The 24,777-nt window shown below is 42.8% G+C and overlaps 1 protein-coding gene across 2 annotated transcripts in view; it reads right to left on the reverse strand.

Moving 5' to 3' along the window:
* Positions 1 to 718: 718 nt before the first annotated feature.
* The window catches only part of LOC139407146 (inositol-trisphosphate 3-kinase B), a 49,449-nt gene continuing 25,390 nt past the window's right edge, over positions 719 to 24,777 (reverse strand). For both annotated transcript variants that reach the window (XM_071150627.1, XM_071150628.1), the window contains exons 3-8: positions 13,894 to 13,993; positions 13,306 to 13,519; positions 11,951 to 12,155; positions 6,549 to 6,650; positions 5,675 to 5,746; positions 719 to 3,720 (exon numbers count right to left, since the gene is read on the reverse strand). In XM_071150627.1, coding sequence (XP_071006728.1) covers positions 3,499 to 3,720; positions 5,675 to 5,746; positions 6,549 to 6,650; positions 11,951 to 12,155; positions 13,306 to 13,519; positions 13,894 to 13,993 — 915 coding nt within the window. In that variant the 3' untranslated portion in view covers positions 719 to 3,498. The remainder of the gene's footprint in view (positions 3,721 to 5,674; positions 5,747 to 6,548; positions 6,651 to 11,950; positions 12,156 to 13,305; positions 13,520 to 13,893; positions 13,994 to 24,777) is intronic.

Genomic DNA, 24,777 nt, shown 5'->3' on the forward strand with positions numbered 1-24,777 from the left:
TGAAAGCATGCTGCCATGTACATCCTTACATGTACCTTATCTTCCTGTGCTTGTGGCCTATTGTCTGAACAGGCTCTTATTAGATGAAAATTGGTCAGGCAGAACAGGGAGATGAAGAGACAGGAGCCCTGTTTATACCGGGTGCTAACATTGGTCCCTTTGTCCTGATCTTTTCTTCATTCTGATTGTGCCCATATTTCCAGAAATGTGTCTACATATGGTTAAAATGCGTCTGTTATCCATCCACTGTGTTTGCATTGTGACTAGATGTCCTGGTCCCTTCCTTTAAGCAGATTATTTCACTGCTATTCTTTCAAAATATGATATATTTATTTAATGTAAGACACATATTGATTCTGTCCAGATCTGTCTACACTTGTAAGATATCAAGACACAATGCATGTCTGACTACCTCCGGAGGCGGACAGGATGATCTGATCATAATCAGATCACAATGTGATTTCCGATTGTCCACACCTGTCTAAAAATTTGCACACAATCAGAATGTGGACAAGATCCAGGCAGGACGCAAGTTAGAATCAGGTATAAACGGGGCTAGGGAGATTTGTCCCACACATGACATGGTGTAAAGATTCATTAAGAACGGGTTGTGTGAAAAGTGCTTGACAAGAAATCCATGTGGAATAACTAAATTTACATGTGCCGTAACCGAGACAGAGAGCAGCAGTACATTGAAATAAAAGCCACAAACAAGTGGTAGCATTTAAACCACTCCGTTCAAATTTACTACGGTAAAATTGTACAGCCAAGCATACCCACTGGGCAGATGTCAATTCAACGTCTATTCCACGTTGGTTCAACGTAATTTAATTGAAATGACGTGGAAACAAAGTTGATTCAACCAGTGTGTGCCCAGTGGGTAGTTTTGCTTGCAGTATTGACATGATGGCATGATTTACATAAGAAGATCCATGGGTAATGACAGCACAATGACCAGAGGACCTAGGGGCACAGTGTGTGTGTATATCAATCACAACATCCCCACAGTGTCACAGCACAAGGCTAGGAGACGAAGGACACAATCATGTCAACCTGGACCGGGATGACAGATGACATTGCTATGACAATCTCCACGTTAACCAACCACTCCGTGGCCAGCATAGCCCGAAACTAGGTCTCACAGATCATAGGCACAAAGAACACCTGGTAGAGTGCACAGAAGACAGACTTCTTGTTCATCTCTAAAACATACAGTATGATTTATACATTGTAAGAAGCAGTGAGTCGGGCCTATGTTACAGTGACCTACTCAATTATTATATCATGACTGAGTTTAAACAAAATGACAGGATTGTAAAAAAAATAAAATCACATGCAGCTAGCTACATTTAGTGTTCTTGTGCAAGTGTCACAAAGAAATAAATATGGTCATGAGTACATCATTCTAAGAGACTACACAAAAACTACAAGCACATTGACAAAGTAGGGATTTGAAAGAAGGTACTCCAGAAATATTGAAGTAAGAGAATGAAGGCAACATTTTTAAATCAAAGTCAAAATGTGTTTCTGTAAAATACACCCATGTCATTTGTTTTATGCTGCTCAGTGTAATACAATTCAGTAACAGCAGAGGGCACTCCACTCTTTATGTCTGTGCTTTCTGGTCTAATGCAGTAGGCCTATAGTTTCACTCTCAATTTACCAACTGAATTCCTTTTTTTAAGTGTCAAGTTGATGGTTATCCCTGCTACATCGGTAAAGTAGTTTGATGGCACTCAAAGACAAGACAAGTTTGACACCTAGAGTATTGGTCAAAACTATTTGTCTATTTTGTCCTGCTAGGATCATCTGCCTCAACCAATTGAAGGCCTTGGAGAAGTGAGCCCTGTTTCCTTGGGACATTATATTTGCCATTCTAACACACCACACCACACCCCTCTCAGTCCCTCAGATAAAGGTGAGAGAGCAGTCATTACAAAACAAGGACACCCTCACTTCACTCTCATAACTGAGAATATCGTATCTAATATGGCTATTAAAGGGAAATTACTATTAAATGATTAACGTAAGCTAAACAACATATAAAAAATGGTATTAACTGCCATTTAAAAAAAAATACCATACAATGTCAGTCACTCTTTCTATGGTCCATGTCATGCGTGTGTGATTGTCACCAAAACATGACTTAATGCTAATTCAATACAATCAGACAATGATGACAGTGTCTCCCTGTTCATAAACCTGCTAGCCAATAGACAGAAATCCCATTAGCTTTGTTTGCCACCTCAGGATGTTTGGGCAAGAGGCAGGAATGGTAGATTTGAATAGCAAATAGCCATGCAAACAGCAATCACAAGCTGCCTTGTGCACAATAACAAACTCCCCTCAAGAACAGGTTCCTTGGAAAACAGGATGGGATGGGTTCATTCAAGAGCAGTGATTATTATGGGTGTACAATGCTAGGCCATATACATTAATGACAGAGTATCACAGGTGATGCCACCTCTGACTAAGGGAATCATGACAATAAGAGAATAAAACCTGTTTTTTTTAAGTGTTCTGAATGGCTGAAGAACTTGGAATATTTAGAATGCAAACTCATTCTCACTTGGTTAAGGGCTACTTCCTGTTAGAGACCAGACAGTCGCCTACTCCCTCTGCTTCATGTACATTTACCTCTGAACTGATAGTCACTCCTCAATGGTTGATTCCAGGAATGTCAACATTAGCCTTAATAAAATAGGTTCTTAGTGCATATCGGAGGGCAATCTACTCATGCAACCTTCTCTACTTTCACTCTGAAGGCACTGAAATGAATATAGACAGGCACATCACGGCACACAGTCTCAAGTGCACTATTACAATAGCTTTTGTAACACAATGAGAAACAAACTAATTATAAACATTGGAGAATTCTGGAAAGGGGGTCACAAATACAATCATATAAAGGAAATGGAATATGGCAATCCTTTCAGCTAAAAAGGGTAATATTGACCCTCAACATTTTCTGTCAATGTTAAATTGTATGTTAGTTTAAAAACACAGGAAGTGCCCGACTGCTGAATATAACTATTTCAATTGTCTCTCTTTCACCACAAGGCCAAGCACCATAGAAGTTGTAACTCATAAGAAATGTAATCCTCTATGAAAGCAAGAAGTGCTCTACAATGTTAGCTAATACTAAAATAATTTTTAAAAAGAACCCTCATTAAACAAAACCAACTAAAATCTCAAGAAGGCTTGTCACGGGACTAGCTGCAGAGAAAGAACCTAACCCATAGTCTCATCAGAACAGAAACACACTGTACAGCAGTATGTACAGAATCTACAAGTTTACACAAAACAGTGATCACATTTCACTTGTGTGGTTACAGTTTGTTTTCTGGGGCCAGGGAGAGGGGGAATAAGGAAGGGACGGAGAGATGGGGTAGCTTTTTGGGGACACCAGAGGCGTCACTGTAGTGCGAGGTGGTGGTCCTGTCAGGGGGGGTAGGGTCGAGGTGGGGAGGGGTTGACAGAGGTAACAGGACGGTCCTCTCAGAGTGAGTCTGGCTCTGGGGTCACCACCATTTGGGTGAGAATGTCTATAAGGTGGTCCAGGCCATAGAGGTAGCCGTCCTCACGGTTGCCTTCCTCCCAGGTGGCTCTGTGACTCAGGACCTGTCCCTCAGGCAGAGGGGTGGTCTTCCCAAAGTCTATCATCCACACCTTGGCCTGCTCCCGCTTATCGTGGACGAACAGCAGTGAGCTGCCAATCACCTGGGGAAGAAGAGAAGGAGAGAGGGATCCATCTTAGCCCTCAAAACACTGAGATCTCTGTCAGCACCAAATACATAAACTAGCAGTTAAAATAACACTTTTTCCCCTGTTTAGAATAGGCTAAGACATCATTTTAAAATGTAGTTGAAATGTGTGTATGGTAGCCATCTAAGAATAAAGAGGGAGAAGCCTAATGAAGAATTTTGTATGGTCTATATCGCCATATAATCATGTAAAGGTTGTTATCGGCATTGAGTAAATAACTGCCCATTAAATCAACATCCTTCAATGTACTTACACTGTACACATTTTTTTTACTGTTAAACTTTACCTTATGACTTGGAGGTTCAGATGCTTATTTGATCTAATGATCCTATGCTTTCTGTAGTTAAATACTCATTAAGGCATTGACAGGGAAAAAACATTATACTGTACAAGTGCAATCCAGATGATTACATTTTACAGGTGTGTCTTACTCATAGAGATGTACAGAGCTCATTACTTGGAAATAACCTGTTTTAGCCATTGAGGGCTTCCTCCATTTTAAAGTAGTCGACTGGGTGGGGATTTCTATGGGTTGAGCTATCAGCCAATGATCAGTGCCTTGTCTTCTTCTTCAAATTGGTTTGCCTAGTTTAACAGCTTTAAGCTATGACGGCCATCTAGTGGTCACAACAAATCAAGATTTGATTCAAGACTCCAGCACTGCAGGTAGCCATTGAGGGGTAAGTCAACAATATTAGCTTTACACTTTTTTCAAACATCAAAAGATGTAACATAATGGCACAGATACAGAGTTGCGATCTCTATACATCTCTATGGTCTTACTACAGTATGTCTGGACAGATGGTTGATGTCAAATGTGAGTCCAAATAACCTTATTGATCAGCTATTCCTGAGTTTAGATCAAATGTTACTATAAAGACCCACTGGTTTCACATACAGTAGGTATATCTGAGGGGTTAACATACATAGGTTATTCCTGGGAGGTTTGTTCAAGGGCCTGTGTCTCAACATTTCCTCTGAAACGCCACAGCACCAAGAACTTTGGGGGGATGATTGACATCGGGAAGAGTGTCTACCTATTTGGCCTCCCTTGTGGCGCAGCAGTCTAAGGCACATCATCTCAGTGCTAGAGGCGTCACTACAGACCCTGGTTTGATTCCAGGCTGTATCACAACTGGCCGTTATTGGGAGTCCCATAGGATGGTGCACAATTGGCCCAGCGTCGTTAGGGTTTGGTCGGTGTCGGCCATCATTGTAAATAAGAATTTGTTCTTAACTGACTTGCCTAGTTAAATAAATATCATCTGATCAGAGTGAATGATGATGTAATAGTCAGCTATGCTATTGAAACAAACTTGTTTTTACTTAATTGCAGCGGAAATCTGCATCTTACTAAGAAGCAGCGCAAATGCCCCATTCTTTGTCACTAACAGTCAGAGACACATAGGACAGATCCAACTCAAAAGTAGCCTCCTACCAGTATTCAAGTCTCCATGCCCGGTGCCAATGGCCACTGCATGCAAGTCAGACGAGTGAGCTCTTGGGGAGGGGGAGGGGGACCTTTTCTGATATTCGAGAGCTTATGAAATTAGCTAGTTTGATGTGCAATTCGTTAAATGTAATTAAAAAGTAATACATAAAATGTCTTAAATCCACCGAGCTACAAGGGCACTTTGTCATTGGGGGGCAAAGGGCATGTACTCAGGCATCGGTTGAGCCCTATCAGTTCACGTGCCTGAGCCTGACTACGCTTCCTGTTTGGAATAACAATGTCCTGTGATTAGTTGGTGTTTGTATAGATGCCATTGTTCATGTATTTCCACTGCCCAGATTGTAGCCTCCTGTATCAGTTGAGTGGTATATGGGCGGATCTCAAATGCGTTCATTTCAGCAAATGTTACAACTGTAGATAAAATACCAGCGGAGGACAAAAATAGATTTTGTTTACCTCGTGGGTCTTGAAGAAGGTTGATATTTCCAGAGTGTTCATGATTTCCTTCAGTCTGTCCAGATAACAGTTCTGAAAACAGACAGGCGAGAACAAAATAGGTATTATTCAATCTACCCAGGGAGATGTGGGAAAGCTTTCATTAATTCAAGGCTCAAGGTGAAAGTGTGTTATTTCATGTACAAACTATGTTAGAAATACCACAAAATTGAACTGAATTGAAATCTGTATTCATTACACAACGTTACTCATAAACAGACCATTGTGTGAATTTTGATAACTCCATAGTGCAAACCTTATTGGCCAACAGATCAGCTCAGTAGAGAGAGAGATAAAGACCACACATGAGTGACAGTTAAGTACACAACAGTGGGGCCAAGGCCCACCACACAATGACAGAGATAGTGGGTTTGGCTGGGCTTGCCAGCCTTGGCTTGAGCCTAGTGGTATCAGATAAACACATGACAAACCAATGTGGAATGGAATGGAGGAAATCTTGTTTGAATGGAATGGAGGAAATATTTTTTGAATGTTTAGTTTCGGGTTGGATTAAATGCGGAAGACACATTTCAGTTGAATGCATTCCGTTGTACAACTGACTAGGTATCCCCCTTTCTCTTTACTTTCCCTTTCCCTGCCCTGTTTCCAGAACCCTGGGAGGCCCACATCACACACAGCCTCCCCGGCTATGACCTCACTTCTTGGGCCATTAGAGAGGGGGAAGTCCATGGGAGCTCCCTCCAGAGGCAATTAGACTGTGGCGAAGTGGGAAGGAGGTCTGTCACAGAGGTAGGGGGCTCTGGCTCACAGACACATAGATGGAGGCACACACGCACACACGCACACACTGAAAGGCTCACACACACACACTTACCAGGATGTTCTGGTTTCCTTTGACAAAGTCAGTGAATGCCTCTGTCACTTGCTCCCTGCTCCTGGTCTTTTTAAAGTCTCTGTTTACCGTCCCGTCTTCCTTCTGCAAAGAGGAAGGGAAAGAAAGAGCTGAGGATGGGGCCTCCAACATTATATTATGTCTGAGACCTCTATCATTCAAGGGGAGGCAAAATAACTTCAAAAGTCAGACCCATAACGTGGAACTTACTATACCATTCTACATACTGTAGGCATTTCTCTACACAGGAAAACCCTGCTGAAAGAGGTGAACAAAACAGGAAAGTGGCCCAATGTTTTGCATCATATTGCTTAGACAGCAGGACACGTCTGCACATACTTAATGTGCACATATTCAAACACAACCACAACGCTGTGCTTTACTGTCTCAGTAGATACACTACATGACCATGGACACCTGCTTGTCAAACATCTCATTCCAAAATCATGGGCACTAATATGAAGTTGGTCCCCCCTTTACTGCTATGACAGCCTCCACTAGACGTTGGAACATCGCTGCAGGGACTTGCTTTCACTCAGCCACAAGAGCATTAGTGAGGTCGGGCACTGATGTTGGGCGATTAGGCCTGGCGTTCCAATTCATCTCAAAGGTGTTCAATGGGGTTGAGGTCAAGGATCTGTGCAGGGCAGTCAAGTTCTTCCACACCGATCTCGACAAACCATTTCTGTATGGACCTTGCTTTGTGCATGGGGGGCATTGTCATGCTGAAACAGGAAAGAGCCTTCCCCAAACTGTTGCCACAAAGTTGGAAGCACAGAATCGTCTAGAATGTCATTGTATGCTGTAGCGTTAAGATTTCCATTCACTGGAACTAAGTGGCATAGCCCGAACCATGAAAAACAGCCCCAGACCAGTATCCTCCTCCACCAAACTTTACAGTTGGCACTATGCATTCGGGTAGGTAGTGTTCTCCTGGCATCCGCCAAACTCAGATTTGTCCGTTGGACTGCCAGATGGTGAAGCGTGATTCATCACTCCAGAAAAAACGTTCCCCCTGCTCCAGAGTCCCATGGTGGCAAGCTTTGCACCACTCCAGCTGACGCTTGGCATTGTGAAAGGTCATCTTAGGCTTGTGTGCGGCAGCTCCACTATGGAAACCCATTTCATTAAGCTCCCGACTAACAGTTATTGTGCTGCCGTTGCTTCCAGAGGCAGTTTGGAACTTGGTAGTGAGTGTTGCAACAGAGGACAGACGATTTTTACATGCTACACGCTTCAGCACTCAGTGGTCTCATTCTGTGAGCTTGTGCGGCCTACCACTTCGCGGCTGAGACTTTGTTGCTCCTAGACGTTTCCACTTCACAATAACAGCACTTACAGTTGACCGGGGCAGCCCTAGCAGGGCAGAAGTTTGACAAACTGACTTGTTGGAAAGGTGGCATCCTATGACGGTGCCACGTTGAAAGTCACTGAGCTCTTCAGTACGGGCCATTCTACTGCCAATGTTTGTCAATAAAGATTGCATGGCTGTGTGCTCTATTTTATACACCTGTCATCAACGGGTGTGGCTGAAATAGCCGAATCCACTAATTTGAAGGGGTGTCCACCCACTTTTGTGTATATATATATATATACAGTGCCTTGCGAAAGTATTCGGCCCCCTTGAACTTTGCGACCTTATGCCACATTTCAGGCTTCAAACATAAAGATTTAAAACTGTATTTTTTTGTGAAGAATCAACAACAAGTGGGACACAATCATGAAGTGGAACAACATTTATTGGATATTTCAAACTTTTTTAACAAATCAAAAACTGAAAAATTGGACGTGCAAAATTATTCAGCCCCTTTACTTTCAGTGCAGCAAACTCTCTCCAGAAGTTCAGTGAGGATCTCTGAATGATCCAATGTTGACCTAAATGACTAATGATGATAAATACAATCCACCTGTGTGTAATCAAGTCTCCGTATAAATGCACCTGCACTGTGATAGTCTCAAAGGTCCGTTAAAAGCGCAGAGAGCATCATGAAGAACAAGGAACACACCAGGCAGGTCCGAGATACTGTTGTGAAGAAGTTTAAAGCCGGATTTGGATACAAAAATATTTACCAAGCTTTAAACATCCCAAGGAGCACTATGCAAGCGATAATATTGAAATGGAAGGAGTATCAGACCACTGCAAATCTACCAAGACCTGGCCGTCCCTCTAAACTTTCAGCTCATACAAGGAGAAGACTGATCAGAGATGCAGCCAAGAGGCCCATGATCACTCTGGATGAACTGCAGAGATCTACAGCTGAGGTGGGAGACTCTGTCCATAGGACAACAATCAGTCGTATATTGCACAAATCTGGCCTTTATGGAAGAGTGGCAAGAAGAAAGCCATTTCTTAAAGATCCATAAAAAGTGTTGTTTAAAGTTTGCCACAAGCCACCTGGGAGACACACCAAACATGTGGAAGAAGGTGCTCTGGTCAGATGAAACCAAAATTGAACTTTTTAGCAACAATGCAAAACATTATGTTTGGCGTAAAAGCAACACAGCTGAACACACCATCCCCACTGTCAAACATGGTGGTGGCAGCATCATGGTTTGGGACTGCTTTTCTTCAGCAGGGACAGGGAAGATGGTTAAAATTGATGGGAAGTTGGATGGAGCCAAATACAGGACCATTCTGGAAGAAAACCTGATGGAGTCTGCAAAAGACCTGAGACTGGGATGGAGATTTGTCTTCCAACAAGACAATGATCCAAAACATAAAGCAAAATCTACAATGGAATGGTTCAAAAATAAACATATCCAGGTGTTAGAATGGCCAAGTCAAAGTCCAGACCTGAATCCAATCGAGAATCTGTGGAAAGAACTGAAAACTGCTGTTCACAAATGCTCTCCATCCAACCTCACTGAGCTCGAGCTGTTTTGCAAGGAGGAATAGGAAAAAATGTCAGTCTCTCGATGTGCAAAACTGATAGAGACATACCCCAAGCGACTTACAGCTGTAATCGCAGCAAAAGGTGGCACTACAAAGTATTAACTTAAGGGGGCTGAATAATTTTGCACGCCCAATTTTTCAGTTTTTGATTTGTTAAAAAAGTTTGAAATATCCAATAAATGTCGTTCCACTTCATGATTGTGTCCCGCTTGTTGTTGATTCTTCACAAAAAAATACAGTTTTATATCTTTATGTTTGAAGCCTGAAATGTGGCAAAAGGTCGCAAAGTTCAAGGGGGCCGAATACTTTCGCAAGGCACTGTAAATATAAATAATGTAGTTGGTTGTCTCAACTAGCTTAAGATGAATGCACTAACTGTAACTGTGGATAAGAGTGTCTGTCAAACATTAATATGCAAGCAGACAATAATATGGGCATTGAGCTGGGACCCAACAGACACAATAGCAGCTGTGTGCACTCAAAAAACTCAGAGAGCCTTTTGATTCCACACACAGTCTCCGAGGGCAACCCCTGATGTCATGACAACAGAGAGAGCCAGAGGAGCCCCGCGGGCCGAGGCCATCTATGGACATGGTTGGAGTGGAAAACTCCGGACAGCCCTGCCGCTGCTCCCTACACTGCCGGTCCAGTCTGAACTATTCATCCAGCACATCTGTCTGTAGCCCTCCAGAGTCAAACCACAGGCCCTCATTAGAGGAGACACATTCTGGAAGACGGTGTTACGGCCCAAACATGGCCAGCATGTCTCCCTCTTGGCTTTAGGAGGAATTAGACTACCCTCATGTAATCTAATTGCCTAGGAAGGATATGCTGCAGATATGCTCTTTTTTGTTGTTGTTGCTCCCAGATTTTTACAAATAAGACTATTAGTATGCTTAGCTTTACTGAGGCAGAATCACACGATCAGACCATCTGTCTGTATGTCTGCTGCACTGAATCTATTCATGTCAGCTTGGAGGAGACTGATGGTGTGTGGGAGTGAATGGGATGCTTCAGAAACTGATGTTACTGTCAATAGAAGTGTCACAAGCAGGCCCTATGTGTGACAAAAACACTCAACACAGCCTATACACACTGAGACTAAAGAGAAGGGATCCCCCCCTGTTGGCCCTGGCAAACCTCAGTATGAGGAATGTTATTAAGGGGCGACTGCAGGTTGTCTGTACGCAAACCAAGCAGGAGCATCATGGTCAGCCCTTACAAGCAGAATTACACTCTCGATTTCCCATTCTAACTTTTTTCCTTATGGATAGATTTTGTGATATTTTTTCACCATTTATAATTTTGACTAGTAACTACCGAATGTACAGACTGGCATATGCAGGATTTTGTAATCTTCCCTATAGTGTTTAATCTTCTCAACATTTGACTGTTAAGCGAGTTTTCGAGAGTATGATGGCAGGTAGCCTAGCGGTTAAGAGCATGGGGCAGGTAACTGAAAGGTCGCTGGTTTGAATACCCGAGTGACAAGGTGAAAATCTGTCGATGTGCCCTTGACCAAGGCACTTAACCCTAATTGCTCCTATAAGTTGCTTTGGATATGCGCGTCTGCTAAATGACTGAAATGTAAACGTTACAATGCATCATTTTACTGTATATCACGATGCATCACTACTGTATATCACAATGCATCACTCTACTGTATATCACGATGCATCACTCTACTGTATTTCACGATGCATCACTCTACTGTATATCACGATGCATCACTCTACTGTATATCACAATGCATCACTCTACTGTATATCACGATGCATCACTCTACTCTATTTCACGATGCATCACTCTACTGTATATCACGATGCATCACTCTACTGTATATCACGATGCATCACTCTACTGTATATCACGATGCATCACTCTACTGTATATCACAATGCATCACTCTACTGTATATCACGATGCATCACTCTACTGTATATCACGATGCATCACTCTACTGTATATCACGATGCATCACTCTACTGTATATCACAATGCATCACTCTACTGTATATCACGATGCATCACTCTACTGTATATCACGATGCATCACTCTACTGTATATCACGATGCATCACTCTACTGTATATCACGATGCATCACTCTACTGTATATCACGATGCATCACTCTACTGTATATCACGATGCATCACTCTACTGTATATCACAATGCATCACTCTACTGTATATCACGATGCATCACTCTACTGTATATCACGATGCATCACTCTACTGTATATCACGATGCATCACTCTACTGTATATCACGATGCATCACTCTACTGTATATCACGATGCATCACTCTACTGTATATCACGATGCATCACTCTACTGTATATCACAATGCATCACTCTACTGTATATCACGATGCATCACTCTACTGTATATCACGATGCATCACTCTACTGTATATCACGATGCATCACTCTACTGTATATCACAATGCATTGTAGTGTCCATTCACACAGCAGTCCAGCTGTCCTCACCTTGATGCCCTCGATGCGGAAGCCTAGTGTAGCGGTGGAGCTGATGGTCTCTCTCCACTTCATGTAGCGGGGCTTGGTGACCGCCTGCTGCTCCTGCTCCTCCGGTGTGGGCGCCAGGGGGTCAACCTCCACCATCTTCTGGTACATGTCCTTCCTTAGACTGGGCTTTTTACGGGCCTTGGCCAGCTCCTCTTCCAGGTATGTCCTTTGGTGGACAGAGAAGCAAAAGAGATTACTCACTCATTCCTATCTGTTTGGTACTGACTTGTTGAATGGGATTTTATGGTTTTATGGTGTTACCAGTCCAGCAACAAAATAAATGTCATTTTATGGGACAATATAAAGGATATTTGTACTCTTTATATCTTGGAATACAAACATTGTCCAATACAATAACGATAATTCTTGTTTGACAAAGTTGTGACAGTATTGTCGTGGCTATAGTGAGTGATCATATCCTAGGAGCCAACATGTGAAAGAAGAAGAGCAACTGTTTATTTCACATAACATACTTTAGAAGACAGGAGGGGTTCCCTTTTCCTCAGTTCAACCCTGAATAAGGGCCTCTGTTTTCTCAACCTTTCCTTTGCAGATTCAAATTCTGATTCATGTTGCAGCAGCCAGCTACCTCAATAACAGGCCAGGCTTTAGCCTGTTAGAGCTGCACCACATTGTTGTGTTTGGACAGGCCGGTTTATAATTTGCTAATATCGTGGCCATCTGGTTATCTCTAACTCTGTCCATCTCTGCAGTGCAGTGCCCTTCCAGAGAATGTTCACATTAGCACACAAAGCTGTGCTAGAGAGGAAAAGAGAGGAGAGGGAGAGAGCAACACAGCTATTAATTTCAGCAATATAGGATACTGTATCAAAACAGGCCTGACCTGTTAGCATACAGTTTAAAGTGGCTCGGAAGACACTCCAATACTTCACTGGTCACTAATAACATTACAAAGTGGCTAAGGAGAGAACAATTATAACCCATATATGGTATACATCTGATGCAAACTTAACAAGGGAGAGTTTGACAACTGTAACACATATGTGGAGTTCAGCAGTCAAATAATTAACCCAAAGGAATGGAATTGGATTCACAATACTTTCCCAACAGGCTGTCTGCTAGCTACAGGACGATCTCTTCACTGTAGGGGAGGATGATGGTCATTCCTCGGTGCTAGGCCTAATGGATGTCTGCCTGACTAAATATTGGACCTTACCCTAACCTGTCAAACCGGAACAAAGAGATCTGAGAGTTAACATGTCGTTTAACTGAGATTAGATCTGTGCCTAATTGCAACTTCAACGCAGAGATGCACCTGCCTATGAAAGTGTGTCATTCCAGTGTCCGACACTCACCTGACACCCATCTTGCAGTCCATGACGCAGGGCAGGTCGAACTCAGAGAGCAGGTCGTCCATCTGGTTGTACTTCTCCCCGTCCTTCTCCACGTCTCCGTGGTAGGCCGGTACGTAGGGCCGCAGCACGTCATTCATCAGCCAGTCTAGGCAGCGCTGCTCACAGTCACAGTGCTTCTTCAGGATCCGCCCGTTAGCCCCCGCCTTGAAACTGCCTGAGAGGAACCATTACATGCAATAAAAACATTTAGACAAACTACAGTAGAGGTTGTAGGCCTGGTTTACATTGCTTGGTCCTATTGCTAAAGAAAAAGTATTATCTGATTCTGAGTGAAATATTCAATTACAGGTAGCCTAGTTAAAGTAAATTTTAGCTATGCCAGAATTGTAGTACTGAGCCTTTGAATATATGATGTACAAGTTTATCCCCGATGCTTAGCATGAGACTATATTTGAATTCCAAACACAATGGTCACTGTAGCGTATCAAATCCAGCCGGGAGAAAGAGAGCGGAACACAAAACACACATTCCATCCATAGCCTTATCCCAGAATCCCCACATTCCGGAAGCAGTGTTGTCAAGGCCTACCTGCATGACCCGCCAGCTGAATCCAAGGGTACTTCTTCTTGAAGGACATGACGAACGGAGACCAGTGGACCATGTTCTTGATCTTCTTCCATGACTTGTGCTGTATGGATGGTAAACAGAGGACGCTTTGAGTAAACCTACACTGTGTTGTGTTCCTTGCACAGTACTCAGTCTGTTTTCATAGCAAACACTGTAGTATTACAAGAGAAAAAAACAGAACAGTGCTCTGTTGTGCATGGATGTCATTGTTAATGTATTATCTATTCAGAATCCAACCCACCACACTTAACATTTGACTCCTTTTCCTGTCAATCACTAATGTAGTCTCTAATTTTTCTCTCGAGAGATGGTCACAGTCAGGCGCACATCTTAACTAATATTAGCATACACCACATAATTATTACAGACCACAGGAATAATAGAAACCAAGGGCGAAAATATGGTGTAGATATTGGGAGGGGAGAAGGGCAAACAGTAGAAGGGGTGTCCGGGGATTCCCCAGAATTTGTTTTGACATTTTAAAATGCATTTCCTGCAATTCTACACAGTTTGACATGACTTATGACGCCTCTCTTGATGGATATATGGAGGGGTATTTTAAAAACACAGTATAAGTGGAAGGATAAGTCATCACCATCATTAATGAAGGTATTTCAAGGCAAAAATTAAGATACAAAATACTGAGGTATTATAATGATGCACACATGCATATTTATTTAAATCAAGACACAAAAGATGAAGACAGTTTTATTATAATGATGCACATGAATATATACATAAAGTTCCTGCAATTCTAGAGTTTGACAATAAAATTTCTTTAATATTGAATATCCCTTTAATAAGTTAAGTATCTAAAAGCCACCTTTTAACTATTGTCTTACATGACAGCTGTTTGTTAGACTGAATATCACAACTCTAAATATACTGGAAGGTATATTTTCTCAGCCCCCCAAGTGTATGTCTTCCACCTGTAAACTATGAAAACTACAAAACTTGATAGTCAATGTACAGTTGAAGTCGGAAGTTTACATACACCGTAGCCAAATACATTTAAACTCCGTTTTTCACAATTCCTGACATTTAATCCTAGTAAAAATTCCCTGTTTTAGGTCAGTTAGGATCACTTTATTCTAAGAATGTGAAATGTCAGAATAATAGTAGGGAGAATGATTTATTTCAGCTTTAATTTCTTTCATCACATTGCCAGTGGGTCAGAAGTTTACATATACTCAATTCGTATTTGGTAGCATTGCCTTTAAATTGTTTAACTTGGGTCAAACGTTTCGGGTAGCCTTCCACAACCATCCCACAATAAGTTGGGTGAATTTTGGCCCATTCCTCCTGACAGAGCTGGTGTAACTGAGTCAGGTTTGTAGGCCTCCTTGCTCGCACACGCTTTTTCAGTTCTGCCCACAAAGGTTCTATAGGATTGAGGTCAGGACTTGGTGATGGCTACTCCAATACCTTGACTTTGTTGTCCTGAAGCCATTTTGCCACAACTTTGGAAGTATGCTTGGGGTCATTATCCATTTGGAAGACCCAAGTTCTATTTTTGTTTCATCAGACCAGAGGATATTTCTCCAAAAAGTACAATCTTTGTACCCATGTGCAGTTGCAAACCGTAGCCTGGCTTTTTTATGGCGGTTTTGGGGCAGTGGCTTCTTCTCGTTTTACTGTAGATACTTTTGTACCTGTTTCCTCCAGCATCTTCACAAGGTCCTTTGTTGTTGTTCTGGGATTGATTTGCACTTTTCGCACCAAAGTACTTTCATCTCTAGGAGACAGAACGCGTCTCCTTCCTGAGCGGTATGACCGCTGCATGGTCCCTTGGTGTTTATACTTGCATACTATTGTTTGTAAAGATGAACGTGGTACCTTCAGGCATTTGGAAATTGTTCCCAAGGATGAACCAGACTTGTGGAGGTCTACAATTTTTTTTCTGAGGTCTTGGCTGATATCTTTTGATTTTCCCATGATGTCAAGCAAAGAGGCACTGAGTTTGAAGGTAGTCCTTGAAATACATCCACAGGTACACCTCCAATTGACTAGCCTATCAGAAGCTTCTAAAGCCATGACATCATTTTCTGAAATTGTCCAAGCTGTTTAAAGTCACTGACATACTTAGTGTATGTAAACTTCTGACCTACTGGAATAGTGATACAGGGAATTATAAGTGAAATAATATCTCTGTAAACAATTGTTGGAAAAATTACTTGTGTCATGCACAAGTAGATGTCCTAACTGACTTGCCAAAACTATAGTTTGTTAACAAGAAATTTGTGGAGTGGTTGAAAAACTAGTTTTAATGACTTCAACCTAAGTGTATGTAAACTTCTGACTTCAACTATATGATCAACTTAGTAGACGATATCCTATGTACATATTATGGTCATTATGGCATTGGGACACCTCAGGGTTCAGTGTGGTCTGAGCTGGACTGGGGACTGAATGAATGCCTGTTAGAGAGAGAAAGAGAGAGTCAGGGAGAGTCTCCATTGAATCTGTAAATTAGTCCAGGAGTAATATTTCACTTACTGCTACTGAAGCTTGAGGGTATATGTAACTGGTTCCAGGCTGTGCTCTAAAGGTGACTGACATACACATCTGACTGCATGGCAAGTGCTGCTTTGGGTGAGGCTTAGCAGCACACTGAAATCAGGGACGATTCTAGGATCATTTGAAGGCAGATGGAGGGACATTGGGTAGTGAAAAGTGTCTGTATACAAAACAATTGGTGAGTCCTGGCTTTGTTAATATTCCAGCCATGAATAGTACCATGTGGCATTAAAAGCCATCTTCCTGTTACCTTGTCCTTGCTCTGTTCTGGGGAACACCTACCACCACGGGGCCCCCCAACCCAAAAACCAACAACAACATGTCACGCCCTGACCTTAGAGATCCTTTTTATGTCTCTATTTTGGTTTGGTCAGGGCGTGAGTTGGGGTGGGTATGCTATGTTCTATGTTGTGTAGTTCTATGTTTTGGCCGGGTAGAGTTCTCAATCAGGGACAGCTGTCTATCGTTGTCTCTGATTGAGAACCATACTTAGGCTGCCCTTTTTCCCACCTGTGTTTGTGGGTAGTTGACTTTGTTTAGGGCACATAGCCTTTAGCTTCACGGTTTGTTTTTATTGTTTTGTTTGGTGTCATTTTCCAAATAAAGAGAACATGTACGCTCACAACGCTGCACCTTGGTCCTCCGCCTTCAACAGCCGTGACTAAACAAAACCATTTTTGGGGGGGGAAACCGCTAACTTCCACATTTCAACACATTTTGCCATGGACAGAGAGAAAAATATGCAGATTTGTAATGCTATTTTATACATTTTGCCATGACACTGAACATTTTGCAGTTTTAAAGCTAACTTCCTGCAATTCAACACATTTTGCCATGAAGATGAGAGAAAATGTTGCAGTTTGCCATTGCTTATGACGTGCTTACATGCTATCTGGTGTTGGTAAATGACAACCTTCTTGTGTGTTGCATGCCTTGTTCACAAAGGACTCTAAGGTCATAACATGGTTAAAAATGTACAGAGAAGAGGTTTAAGGAGTCTGCTGCTGCTGTTACCAAATCATTAGGATGGTCTCAATCTAACTAAGTGCAAAGGGTCGGCGCCAAGGCATTATGAGCCCCACGTATAACAGTTAACGGCAGAGTGTGTTTTTCAGGATGAGTTCCAGCCTAGTCGCTGTGCTCTGCCGATGGGTAACATTATGTTATTCCCCCCTCACTGGACGTCCCTGAGAGAGCTCTCTTTAATTTTCCGTTTTGGCATGGCCAGTGCATTCTTCACTCCGCTAGCTGATCTCCACCTCGGATGGATGTGGGGTTTCCCTTAGCCACCAACCGACAACAGCACTCTGGTCTCTCTCGGCCCAAGGCCAGGGAAGCCTTTACCCCCCCTCCCCCCAAGCACCAGAGCCAGCAGAGTGCTCTCCAAGACACATTTTGAGCTAACACACATCATTCAGGGTGCTCTCCCACACTGAGCCAGGGTGCACTTTGAACTCAGTGACTCACACACACACATACAAAAGCAAGGACGAACGCACAAACAACAGCTGTTCTGGCAAACACAGTGAGATGTTTAAGAGCAGCTCTTAAGAGTTAAGACCATTAAAACGCACTTCAGCACTTAAATAATTGCTGGGAAATCTTACTCCACATAATTAAGAGATATTTGGTTTATTTTCTCTCAGTTGACTGGCTATACTTGCCATGTTTAAATTATCTCGTCTGACTTTGAAAAAACAATGACAAAGCAACTTCCCATTCAGGGAACAATGTACAGTGGGGCAGAAAAGTATTTAGTCAGCCACCAATTGTGCAAGTTCTCCCACTTAAAAAGAGGAGAGAGGTAATGTTCATCATAGGTACACTTCAACTATGACAGACAAAATGAGGGGGAAAAAATCCAGAAAATCACATTCTAGGATTTTTTATGAATTTATTTGCAAATTATGGTGGAAAATAAGTATTTGGTCACCTACAAACAAGCAAGATTTCTGGCTCTCACAGACCTGTAACTTTTTCTTTAAGAGGCTCCTCTGTCCTCCACTCGTTACCTGTATTAATGGCACCTGTTTGAACTTGTTATCAGTATAAAAGACACCTGTCCACAACCTCAAACAGTCACACTCCAAACTCCACTATGGCCAAGACCAAAGAGCTGTCAAAGGACACGAGAAACAAAATTGTAGACCTGCATCAGGCTGGGAAGACTGAATATGCAATAGGTAAGCAGCTTGGTTTGAAGAAATCAACTGTGGGAGCAATTATTAGGAAATGGAAGACATACAAGACCACTGATAATCTCCCTCGATCTGGGGCTCCACGCAAGATCTCACTCCATGGGATCAAAATTATCACAAAAACGGTGAGCAAAAATCCCAGAACCACACGGGGGGACCTAGTGAATGACCTGCAGAGAGCTGGGACCAAAGTAACAAAGCCAATCATCAGTAACACACTACGCCACCAGGGACTCAAATCCTGCAGTGCCAGACGTGCCCCCCTGCTTAAGCCAGTACATGTCCAGGCCCGTCTGAAGTTTGCTAGAGAGCATTTGGATGATCCAGAAGAAGATTGGGAGAATGTCATATGGTCAGATGAAACCAAAATGGGAACTTTTTGGTAAAAACTCAACTCGTCATGTTTGGAGGACAAAGAATGCTGAGTTGCATCCAAAGAACACCATACCTACTGTGAAGCATGGGGGTGGAAACATCATGCTTTGGGGCTGTTTTTCTGCAAAAGGGACCAGGACGACTGATCCGTGTAAAGGAAAGAATGAATGGGGCCATGTATCGTGAGATTTTGAGTGAAAACCTCCTTCCATCAGCAAGGGCATTGAAGTTGAAACGTAGCTGGGTCTTTCAGCATGACAATGATCCCAAACACACCGCCCGGGCAATGAAGGAGTGGCTTCGTAAGAAGCATTTCAAGGTCCTGGAGTGGCCTAGCCAGTCTCCAGATCTCAACCCCATAGAAAATCTTTGGAGGGAGTTGAAAGTCCGTGTTGCCAGCCACAGCCCCAAAACATCACTGCTCTAGAGGAGATCTGCATGGAGGAATGGGCCACAATACCAGCAACAGTGTGTGAAAACCTTGTGAAGACTTACAGAAAATGTTTGGCCTCTGTCATTGCCAACAAAGGGTATATAACAAAGTATTGAGATAAACTTTTGTAATTGACGAAATACTTATTTTCCACCATAATTTGCAAATAAATTCATAAAAAATCCTACAATGTGATTTTCTGGATTTTTTTTCTAATTTTGTCTGTCATAGTTGAAGTGTACCTATGATGAAAATTACAGGCCTCTCTCATCTTTTTAAGTGGGAGAACTTGCACAATTGGTGGCTGACTAAATACTTTTTTGCCCCACTGTATATCTAGATGTGATGACAAGGTATATGACTATCTTTGAACAGTGCACGTGCACCCAGATGGAAATATCTGTTTTCAGTAAGTAGATTAAGTTACATTAAGAAGTTTATAAAAGGCACTGGAGTTTTTTCCATCACTTGAGCTGTGCTCCAATGGTGGGGGGATCCACTCATACTGCTCTTCACAGTAGATGTAAGAGAATATCAGGGAGGCTAGCGGTTGGTTCACACACATATACACATGAGTGCGTGACCACACAAATATGAGTGCTCTTTCTCTCTCTCTCTCTCACATTCACTCACTCTCATTCACACACACACACACACACACACACACACACTGTTTCACGTGGTGGAAACTGACTGAACCAGGGGTCAGCTGCGTAGCGGTGGCGCTCAGGGAGAGGCAGAGCCAGACCATCAGATAACAGCAGCACCAGGGACAGGACTGAGTGTGAGCTTTCCCTTTACGTCTGTTTGTGTTTCTATGCTACCCACGATCATAAAAGCAAAACAACCACACCCTCACATGACAAACATTAGAGATACAGCCCAATCACACACCGACAGCCTACAAGAATACATACATCAATGACACAATTAGATGACCACATGCTTTAATGCTTTCCTGACGTTACTCTGTCTAAAAAAAAGTAAGCAGTGCAAGTATTATTATGTAGTAATAGCATCACACCCATTTCCACAGAGGATACCACACGCCAGATATAACCTTGTATCAACTATCAACTGCACTCATAAATGCAGTAAAATCTAAATGACATTTTATTTGTCACATGCTTCGTAAATAACCCACCAAACCGCGCTCCTTAACACCCACCAGCTTAAACCGGAGGCCAGTGGCACCAATGTGTCTAAGGAAACACCGTTCAACTGATGACTAAAGTAAGCCTGCAGGCTCCCGGCCCGTCACAAGGAGTCGCCAGACCCAAGTTAAGCCCCCCCCGGCCAACAAATAAAAACATTGTAGGTAGAACATTTCCTGACACAAATTAATATCCTATAAATCACATTGGCAACGCTTGGCGTGTCTGCAATGAACTTGAAACATTGTATCAACTATCAACAGGGTCCGACCCGAAGCTCAAGCTAGCAAACTAGAAACCTTGTATCAACTATCAACTGGGTCCGACCCGAAGCTCAAGCTAGCAAACTAGAAACATTGTATCAACTATCAACTGGGTCAAGCGCAAACTAGAAACCTTGTAAGCTCAAGCTAGCAAACTAGAAACATTGTATCAACTATCAACTGGGCCCGACCTGAAGCGCAAGCTAGCAAACTAGAAACCTTGTATCAACTATCAACTGGGTCCGACCTGAAGCTCAAGCTAGCAAACTAGAAACCTTGTATCAACTATCAACGGGGTCCGACCTGAAGCTCAAGCTAGCAAACTAGAAACCTTGTATCAACTATCAACTGGGTCCAACCCGAAGCTCAAGCTAGCAAACTAGAAACATTGTATCAACTATCAACTGGGTCCGACCTGAAGCGCAAGCTAGCAAACTAGAAACCTTGTATCAACTATCAACTGGGTCCGACCTGAAGCTCAAGCTAGCAAACTAGAAACATTGTATCAACTATCAACGGGGTCCGACCTGAAGGTCAAGCTAGCAAACTAGAAACCTTGTATCAACTGGGTCCAACCCGAAGCTGAAGCTAGCAAACTAGAAACATTGCATTAACTATTCTGGGCCCTCAGAATTTTGACCAGTGAGCTCCGGACAGACACAGCTGTATTAACGCAAGGGATAAAAAGTAATAATGTATTTTATGACATTTCCACTGGATTAGAGCATCACATTTTTACCTTTCATGCCGAGGCTCGATGGTTATCGAAAGGGAGAGACCTGCAAATGTTTTTCAAATACATTTATACATTTGCGCGCAGGCCAGGTAGCCTAGGCCAACTTCTATGTGTAATCAGGTGTGTCCTTACTCAACATAGACAGGAGCACTCCAAACAAAATGCAATGAATAAATGGAATGAAATAAACCAAAACTTGTTTCTCACAAGTTCTCACATGTCCACCCCGACAATGAGAACGGTAAACGAATGTAATAATAATATACTGGATGCATTAACAGAAATTACCGTAACCAAACAAACATTGTAGATTAGAAATGATGGGGATTAACGATAAACGTACTACTGGTGATAAATGTAATGGGGAATTGATAGACACTAACAATCAAAGGACAAAAACAATTCACACAATGAAGTTATGAAACAATGAATGTGCACAAAGTGGCAGGAGAGAGTGCATTCTGGAGAGAGACACACCTTGTGCATCTTAACCACACTCCCCTTCTTGGACTGTCCACTGAGACAGATGCCGAATCAGACAGGTGTCTCGTGTGACATAAAACAAAATCTATTTCGATCAACCAACAGCCTATCGACCAAACAATCGACCAGTCAACTAATATATGGGGTCAGCCCTAGCCCTATTCCTTTGTGAGGTGGACACAGAGGAACATGAAGTTCTCGATCCGCCCCCATGTTGAGGGTCAGAGTGGTGGATGTGTTGTTGCCTACCCTCACCACGGGAGGTTTGCCCGTCAGGAAGTCCAGCATCCAGTTGCAGAGGGAGGTGTTCAATCCCAGGGTCCTAAGTTTAGTGATGAGCTTGGAGGACACTATGGTGTTGCACGCTAAGCTGTAGTCAATGAACAGCATTATCACATAGGTGTTCCTCTTGTCCAGGAGGGAGAGGGCAGGGTGGAGTGCAATAGAGATTGCGTCATGTGGGGATCTGTTGGGTCGGTATGCTAATTGGAGTGGGTCCAGGGTGTCTGGCATGATGGTGTTGATGTGAGCCATGACCAGCCTTTCAAAGCATTTCATGGCTACAGATGTGAGCGATAGTCTTTTAGACATGTTACCTTGGCGTTCTTGGGCACAGGAACTATGGTGGTCTGCTTGAAACATGTAGATATTATAGACCAGGTCAGGGAGAGGTTTAAAATGTCAGTGAATCAAATCAGATTTATTTATATAGCCCTTCATACATCAGCTGATATCTCAAAGTGCTGTTCAGAAACCCAGCCTAAAACCCCAAACAGCAAGCAATGCAGGTGTAGAAGCACGGTGGCTAGGAAAAACTCCCTAGAAAGGCCAAAACCTAGGAAGAAACCTAGAGAGGAACCAGGCTATGTGGGGTGGCCAGTCAGTCCTCTTCTGGCTGTGCCGGGTGGAGATTATAACAGAACATGGCCAAGATGTTCAAATGTTCATAAATGACCAGCATGGTCGAATAATAATAATAAGGGAGAACAGTTGAAACTGGAGCAGCAGCATGGTCAGGTGGACTGGGGACAGCAAGGAGTCATCATGTCAGGTATTCCTGGGGCATGGTCCTAGGGCTCAGGTCCTCCGAGAGAGAGAAAGAAAGAGAGAATTAGAGAGAGCATATGTGGGGTGGCCAGTCCTCTTCTGGCTGTGCCGGGTGGAGATTATAACAGAACATGGCCAAGATGTTCAAATGTTCATAAATGACCAGCATGGTCAAATAATAATAAGGCAGAACAGTTGAAACTGGAGACATGTTGCCAGCTGGACAGCACATACTCTGAGTACAAGTCCTGATAATCCTTCTGGCCCCGTGGCCTTGTGAATGTACATCAGTTGCGGAGAGTGAGATCACACAGCCGTCTGGAACAGCTGGTGCTCTCATGCATGGTTCAGTGTTGCTTGCCATGAAGCAAGCATAGAAAGCATTTAGCTTATTTGGTAGGCTTGCATCACTGGGCAGCTCGCGGCTAGATTTCCCTTTGCAATCTGTGATAGTTTGCAAACCATGCCACATCCGATGAGCATCAGAGCCGGCATAGTAGAATTCGATCTTAGTCCTATATTGATGCTTTGGCTGTTTGATGGCTAATTGACAGTCGTAGCAGGATTTCTTATAAGAGTCTGGATTAGTGTCCCGCTTCTTGAATGTAATCCATGGCTTCTGGATGGGATATGTACGTAAGTGCTGCCACTGTTGGGGTGACATTGTCAATATACTTATTAATCAAACCAGTGACTGATGTTGTAAACTCCTCAATGTTATCAGATGGAACATATTCTAGTCTGTGCTAGCGAAACAGTCCGGTAGCATAGCATCCTTTTCATCGGAGAGCGACACTGGTACTTCCTGTTTGAGATTTTGCTTGTAGGAAGGAATCAGGAGGATAAAGTTATGGTCAGATTTTCCAAAGAGAGGGGGCGAGGGAGAGTCTTGTATGCATTTCTGTGTGTGGAGTAAAGGTAATGAAGAGTTTTGTCGCCTCTAGTTGCACAGGTGACATTCTGGTAAAAATGTGGATTTCAGTTTCCCTGCATTAAAATCACTGGCCATGGGAAGCGATGCCTCCAGATGTGCATTTTCTTGTTTGCTTATGGCCCTATACAGCTCCTTGAGTGCGGTTTTAGTGTCAGCATCGGTTTGTGGTGGTAAATAGACAGCTACGAAAAATAACAAGTGACATCAATAAGGGATCATAGCTTTCACCGGGATTCACCTGGTCAGTCTATGTCATGGAAAGAGCAGAGTTCTTAATGTTTTGTACACTCAGTGTATATTGTCCATGTCCTTGTTCAGCCACGACTCGGAGAAACATAAAATATTACCGTTTTTCAGGTCCCGTTAATAGGACAGTCTTGAGCGGAGCTCTTCTAGTTTGTTCTCTAGTGATTGTACGCTTGTCAATAGAACGAAGGGTAGAGGCGGTTTATTTGCTCGCCAACGAAGTCTTATCAGAATGCCAGCTCGTTTGCCTCTCTTTCGCCGTAGCATCCTCATTTGAGTTCCGGGGATAATGGCCTGGTCGGTAGTCAGCAGAACATCCAGAGCTGGCAACTCGTTGAAGTAGAAATTTCCATCCAAATTGAGGTTAGTGATCACTGTTCTGATGTTCGGAAGCTGTTTTCGGTCATAGAAAATGATGGCGGAGACATTATGTCCAAAAAAAGATCAGCTTAAAAAAAA

This window comes from Oncorhynchus clarkii, chromosome 4 (assembly GCF_045791955.1).
Source record: "Oncorhynchus clarkii lewisi isolate Uvic-CL-2024 chromosome 4, UVic_Ocla_1.0, whole genome shotgun sequence".
Taxonomy (NCBI): Eukaryota; Metazoa; Chordata; class Actinopteri; order Salmoniformes; family Salmonidae; genus Oncorhynchus; species Oncorhynchus clarkii.